The 7,300-nt window shown below is 29.7% G+C and overlaps 1 protein-coding gene across 1 annotated transcript; it reads right to left on the bottom strand.

Annotated features, from left to right (window-relative positions):
* Nucleotides 1-2,243: 2,243 nt before the first annotated feature.
* Nucleotides 2,244-4,338, bottom strand: LOC103575560 (uncharacterized). The gene is made up of 4 exons (XM_053740211.1): nucleotides 4,192-4,338; nucleotides 3,771-3,966; nucleotides 3,212-3,352; nucleotides 2,244-3,136 (listed from the first exon to the last, which is right to left on the bottom strand). Exons 1-4 carry the CDS (start codon nucleotides 4,336-4,338, stop codon nucleotides 2,244-2,246), a joined length of 1,377 nt encoding a protein of 458 aa, XP_053596186.1.
* Nucleotides 4,339-7,300: the final 2,962 nt, after the last annotated feature.

The raw sequence follows: 7,300 nt of genomic DNA, 5'->3' as shown, positions 1-7,300 counted from the left end.
TTTAGGCCTGTTTTTCAGAAACTGAAGAACAAATTATCATAACTATTGACAGACAGCGCACCAGAGTAATATATCCAAATATGACATCAGACTTGGAATATAAATCTCATCTCGATAGTTCATTTGATATCATGTAGTTTTAAAGCACTCTTAATTATAATTTACAAATAAAAATATTTAAAAATAATCTTAATGTAATGCTAGATATTATTGTAGAGGACCACAGCTAGACTTGAGTATAGCCATATACACACAGAAAAAAAGGAAGAGTTAAAAAGGAAAAATAACAAATAAAAAAAATCAAATAAATAATTATTGATAACAATAATAATCATCAAATAAATCAAGGTAACGATTTAATTGAATAAATAATTAAATATCAAATTTAAATAATAATTGATTGATTTTAAATAAATTAAATGACAAGTGAAATCGAGAGTTAAACCATTTTATAAAAGTGTAAAATTGTAAATTGCATTTAATTGTCTAATGTAAACTAAATTTTGTTTTGTAATAATTTTTAAATAATCGTTTTGATTTAAATAAATTTGGAAGTTGTTTTAATTTTGCTTTTATTATTTTACTTAATTGATTAAATTTTATTTTACTTAATTTTTATTATTTTAATTTATCTCTTAGACAACAAAACATTTTTATTTTTAATTTTCTTTTAATTTATAATAAACAGTCATCCTTATAGCTCCGTCCCAGTTATTTCGCTAGGCGAAGGCTAAACAGGAGCGCTACTCTTAATATTTGTTATTTTGACGTAACAAAAATATAATATGGATAGTCCATTAGATATCACATTGTTTTAAGTCACTCTTGATTGTTATTTACAGATAAAAATATAGTTATTATTTATAGTATTTAATAGGATATTTCTATAAAAGCCCATAACTACACCTGAGTAGTATATCCAGATACATAACATTAAACCTGGCATAAAAATCCAATCTGGTTAGTCCGTTTGATATATGTAAATGTAAGGTCCTCTTGAGGGTAATTTACACATAAAAATATATTAAATTAAAGTTATTATGAACTTGAATACTCCAATAGAAGACGATCGTTATCATTACGTATGTTACTGGATTTTCTTATAGAGTTCACTAGCTATAGTACATCTTGGTAAATCCAGATACAAATTCTCTAGACATATAAATTCCATTAAGCTTTCCCTTTTTTTCCTTTAAAAATTTATATGGGTATGTATGTGGATTTGCAGCGACAAAAGCACATTAGGTCCCAATACACTTAATTCTTATTGAAATCTATAGGATTATTTCAACAGGGTGAAGAAGTTCTAAAAAAGTTCGATATCTTCAAAACTTTTTCGATAATTATTGTCACAGAAACTCGAATATTACAGAAGTTTTTTGATGATTTTTATTAAAGAAGTTCTAAAAAAGTTCGAAGTTTTCAGAACTTCATCGATATATTCGAGTTTACGAATTCTCAAAAAGTTCGATATTTTCAGAACTCGTTCGATAATTTTAATACGAATTTCGAATGGTTTAGAACATTTTGGATGATTGTCATTAAAGAAGTTCTGAACAAGTTCGATATTTCCAGAACTTTTTCGACGTTAGTAACCTCACAAATTTATCTACAAACACATCTACACTGAAAATGAATTCCTTCGATAAAAATTATTGAAAGAGTTCTTAAAATTTCAAACTTTTTTTGAACTTTGACACAAAAAATTATCTGAAAAGTTCTGAACCATTCGAACTTCTGTGATAATAATTATTGAAAAAGTTCTGAAAATATCAAACTTTCTGAGAATTTTTACACTTAAAAATATCGAAGAAGTCCTGAACCATTCGAATTTCTGTGATAATAATTATCGAAAAAATCGAGCATTAAAAGATCGATTTTCGAGTAATCAAGCCAATTTCAAACATGACTAATTGCCTAATAAAGATACAGGACATTATTGATGACCATTTACTGCAAATATAAGTAATTGAATAGAAGTATTATTAAATTAATAAACATAATATCACGCCTATATTCCTTTGAAAGAATAGGTAGAGGTGGGAATCGAACCCAGGATCTTTTGCTCAGCAGTAAGGCTTGTGACCACTAAACTAATGTGGCAGTTTAAATTTCTAGTCGGTTAATAAATTAATTAAATTTTAAGTTTATAAAATTTTATTAAAGTTAAATACAAATTTAACAAGAAATTATATTTCCCAGTATTTTAAGTCGAGTGACTTTAAAAAAATTAACTTATCTGATCACTCAGGATCTAAACGACTCCTTTCGTCAGTAGCAATATTTCCCGCAACAAAAAACCTTTCACATGGAACAGATGTTCCAACTATGCAAAAGTATTTGTTGGCAATCGGCGTTATTGAGCTGTACAACGAATTTCTTTGGTGATACCAATATGTAATAGGAGCCGTCGTTTTAAAGTCGACGACAGGCTGTGTTAAATAATGTTTCAATTCGTCTTGTAAACCTTGTCCTTCAGTTTCTGCTTGAAATAATTGTAGCGGATTTTTTACTAATATGTTATGGAATTCCCAAATATTAGATTCTTCTGCTTCCTTCAGCTGGCATTCCAAATTATTCTCTGAATCTTCATTACTTAATTTATTCTCCAATTGTTTTTTTGAAGCTACAATCATACTATTAATTTTATCAATAGGTCTGGAGCATGCTATTCTGTTAGAAAAATGAATTTTCTTGAATCTTGGATCCAGTAGTGTGGTGATAGCTAACACATGTACTTGTTCCACTGTACCAAATCTCTTTTTTAATTCTTCCAATATTAAATTTTTGGTTGCAGCACCGACATCTGTTTCCGTCTTCATTGTACTGTATGTTTTCAAAAGACAGGAAACTATTGGTATAATTTTGCTTGACGTTACAAATTTGTCTACGGATACTTCTTTCGTCACAGCTTCCATAGGTTTTAAAATATTTATAAGATCTTTAATACCATCCAGTTGACTGGCTGTTAACATAGGTGGAGCTTTCGGGTAATTGAGTAATATCGGGGCAAGTAGCTCAGATAACTTTACAAACCGAACTAGCTGATAGTAAATTGAATTCCATCTTGTGCAAACTGACTGAATCAATTTGAGTGGTACTGCTATATCATTTTGCGCTTTACGAAGAGCATCAGCTACATTTACATTTTATTTACAGTATCTAGTTATATCCTTTATAGTATTTAGTAGCTGTTTGGCACTTTCAATACCAGCTTCTTCTTCAAAAGGTTTTTGAGCTACTAAATTCAAAGTGTGGGCGAAACAACATAAGTGTTTTTGTTTGTCAAATGCAATTGTTACGGCCTTGACGATATTCGCACCATTATCAGTAACAACTGCTGCAACTTTTTCTGGGGTTATACCTCATTCTTCAGTCATTGTTATTAATATTTGACATAAATAATCAGAATTATGGGGCTCAGTTAAATGGGACACACCAAAATTTATACTAATCAGTTTACTTTCACGTAAATCACAGAGAAAGAACATCATATTTGTCATCTATCATTTGTGTAATTGTCTGCCATGAAGGAAGCTTATATAAAGGCACTGCTGTTTTCATTAAGTATGTGAAACCTTCTTTTTCAACTGTATATAATGGCAACGTATCCTTGCAAGTCATTAACATGATAGCATTATTTAGTTGTCCATACTTCTTTCCGTTTACTGGAAAAAAATCAAAGGTATACATTATCACCGCTCATAAATATACCATGACTACAATCAACAAAGTAAGTAATTCATTACGTAAATAACAAAAATTCTCACCACTAAATGCTTTAATATTATCAACACATGAATCTATAGTTAGCTGATTAAGTTTTGATTTTTTCAGTGATACTGATGATGAAGCTATATTTTCTAAGTCAGAATCATAGTACTCTTTTGAACTGGTCGAACTCAAAGCATCATTTATGCCAAATTTTTCCTTTGATGTCGACGTAGTAGCAATATCTTCATTTGTCTGAAAAGGATTATGTTTTTGTATTCTATTATTATTTCAAATTACAAAATAAATACAATAAAAGGATAAAAAATGCAAGAATATACAATTTTCAAACAAGCATGCATTAATAAAAAAGGCATATGTTGCATTGTAAGGAAAAGGTACGGGTACACACTTCAGTTTTTTTTTATCGTCACCAACACCAATACCATCATTTGCCACCACCAGTTTTCGTCGACTTACGGACTGAATAGATGGATGTCTTCGTAATAAATGGTTGCGTAAGTTTGTTGTATTCCCGCATGTTTTAACTTCGACATGACAATACTTGCATACGCCACTTGATCCCTTTTTTACAAAGTGATACCATGTATCACTTTTAGTTGACATTTTAGGCTAAAAAGAATAACAATACTTTAACAAAAATGCAAACTGCAACGCAAACGCACATTTCTCGGTAAATCGATATTACAATCAATCTAATCACTTACTATTTTTCAAATTAAAATAAATGCTATATGAATACGATATTATTTATTTCATTACTATAAATTTTTACAGTAAAAATAATATTTATCCACAGTATATTTTTTATAAATAAACTCACTCACAAGAATAGATAGGTTAGGTTTGACAGCCGGATAGAAAAATGAAATGTTTTCTTAACGCAAGTAACGCCACCTTCGGAAGCGTTCATAAATATTTACTCTATGATACGTTCAAATTATTGACCAAGTACTACCAGTTGCTTTTGCGTCAGACAACAGCAAACAATTAAAAAAACTAAATACCGCAGCCAATTGAGGAATATTATCGCTAGTTCTTCGAATGGATCGGTCCGATTCAGGAGGTTTATGAATCGATTCATTGAATCGATGTAGGGTTCAAAATTGATCTGAAAAATCGATTATATTACTCTAAATAATCGATTTTTCGATTAATCGATTCTAAATCGACATGGCTCTTGTGGGGGTCTATTTTTTCCCCAGGGGTCTATTTTATCCTTTCCCCCAAAAATTGTTTCATGTTCAGAATTTTTGAGGGACAATTTTGCGAGCCATCAAAAAATTTGCGGGGACCATTTTGCCCTGGTGGTCAATTTTACCCCCCTCCCCCATACTTATAATGATAAAAATTATGTGGGCCCATTATACGCTCAAAGTTTTAAAGCCGTCCCAAACTTTAGTTTGTAATGCTATTTGTATTGTCTTACAAAAGTTTGAAAAAAAGTTCGATTTTGTAACAAACTTCGAAGTTCGACTTGTCGAACTTTCTCGAACTTTTTTTTTTTACGCGGAAGTCCTATGTATTAAGACTTTGTTTTTAGACTTATAATAAATATGACAACCGTAAATATAACAACCATAATCCGTTTCAAATTTTAAGTATTTATTATTAAATTTCATTTTATCTATCCGATAATCTTATTTTAAATTATAATGTAAACCGTTTTTATTTTCACACGGAGACGTGAAACAAACCCGGAGTCGTATGTGGTCACCCAAGTGTATTACAAAAATTATAAATAACGATAATAATTATAACTAAAAATAATAAATAATTATAAATAAATTAAAGGTGTGCCTGGACCAGCTCCCCAGGCTGGGTTAGTGCACGAGGGCACCAGCCCGTTTTTACAAAACGGACGAAAATTATAACCAATCAGCGGAGAGATCACGGGACAAAATCTTGAGCGAGAATGTATGCACCAAGCGTAATGACAACCAAACAAATATATAATGAATAAAAATAATAATAAGGTATCATTACTACTAAATAAATCCAGGAAACAAATAAACAAATATTGGCTATCACTGGGTTCCTTTTACGAAATTATTTAATTCAGAAGATATTTAAATAAACTCAACAAATGATTAAAATACCCAAATAATTAGTATAATTAATTCTTTATAATAAGATTTTATTAAATAACTAGCTGACCCAGCAGACTTCGTACTGCCTCAACCGATTGTAGAGCAAAATAAAACATCAACTCTGTTTAGGTTTCCAGTATAGGAAATCAGTGTATTACCGTGCGATAGACGGTGTAGCTCAATAACTTAAAGATCAAATTGAACGGAATATAGTATACTGTCGGATAATTCAACTGGTAGAGCACTCGGCGCGATACCGACATGATCTGGGTTCGATTCCCAGTGGGGCTATCTATGAGGCGTTTTACGCCGAATCAGACATCATTTAACTTTTGAACCTCGGATTTTTTTGAAACTTTTTAATCTATTAGCATAGGTTGAAAGAGGCCTTCATGATTTTTTTTTAATTTTTTCCTCCAATCGTTTTCGAAATATCGAATTTTGAAAAAGGAAAAGATTTTTCTTTCAAATACCTGTAACTTTGCGAAAAGTAGTTTAAACGAAATTTCCAAAAAGCCAAAAAATGTGAGTTTTCAAATATCTTTTCGATAAAAAACATCAAAAAGAATTTTAGATCCACGCTTCTATTGAAATTTTAACTTTTAAGAATAAATGGTCGATTTACAAAAAAAACATGCTGATTGATTTTCCTCATAATTTCTCACAGCAAACTGTCACCTATTCTACAACTTTTCCATATACGCTAATAATGGGACAATGATGTGATCTATTTATATTAGATTTCTTAAATTTCATATTCTAGTTTTTTTTTTAAGAAAATTGTCTTAAAATGATAGCATGCTCAGGATTTACTGTTAATAATTATCTGAAACACAACTTTCATCAAAATTTTCAAATTTTCTCACACAGAAAAATTATTTCTAATTAATTAATAAATAATAATTTCAATTAACAAAAATAAATATTAATTAATTAATAATAATTTTTCTGAGGAAATAAAATTAAAGAATTATGTTGATAGTTGTCTGTCAGATAATTATTAACAGTAAATCCTGAGCGTACTATCATTTTAAGACATTTCCTAAAAAAAAATTGGAATATGAAATTTGAAAAATAACAAAAAAATAGATCCCATCGTTGTTCCATTATGAGCATAGCTGGAAAATTTGAAGAATGGGTGAGTTTGCTGTGAAAAATAATGAGGAAAATCGATCAGTACGTGTTTTTTTTGTAAATCGATAATTTATGCGAAAAAGTTTTAATTTCAATAGGAGCGTGGTTCAAAAAATGTTTTTGATATTCCTTACTGAAAAGATCTTTAAAAATGAACATTTTTTGTCTCTTTGACAATTTTATTTAAACCACTTTTGGAAAAGTTACAGGTGTTTGAAAAACAATCTCTACATTTTTCAAAATTCGATATTTCTAAAACGGTTAAGGGAAAAAATTAGAAAAAAATTATGAAGGCTTTTTTCAACCTACATTAAAAGTTACAAAAAAAACCGCGGTGCAAAAGC

This window comes from Microplitis demolitor, chromosome 6, assembly GCF_026212275.2.
Source record: "Microplitis demolitor isolate Queensland-Clemson2020A chromosome 6, iyMicDemo2.1a, whole genome shotgun sequence".
Lineage (NCBI taxonomy): Eukaryota > Metazoa > Arthropoda > Insecta > Hymenoptera > Braconidae > Microplitis > Microplitis demolitor.
This window is presented reverse-complemented; position numbering and strand designations above follow the sequence as displayed.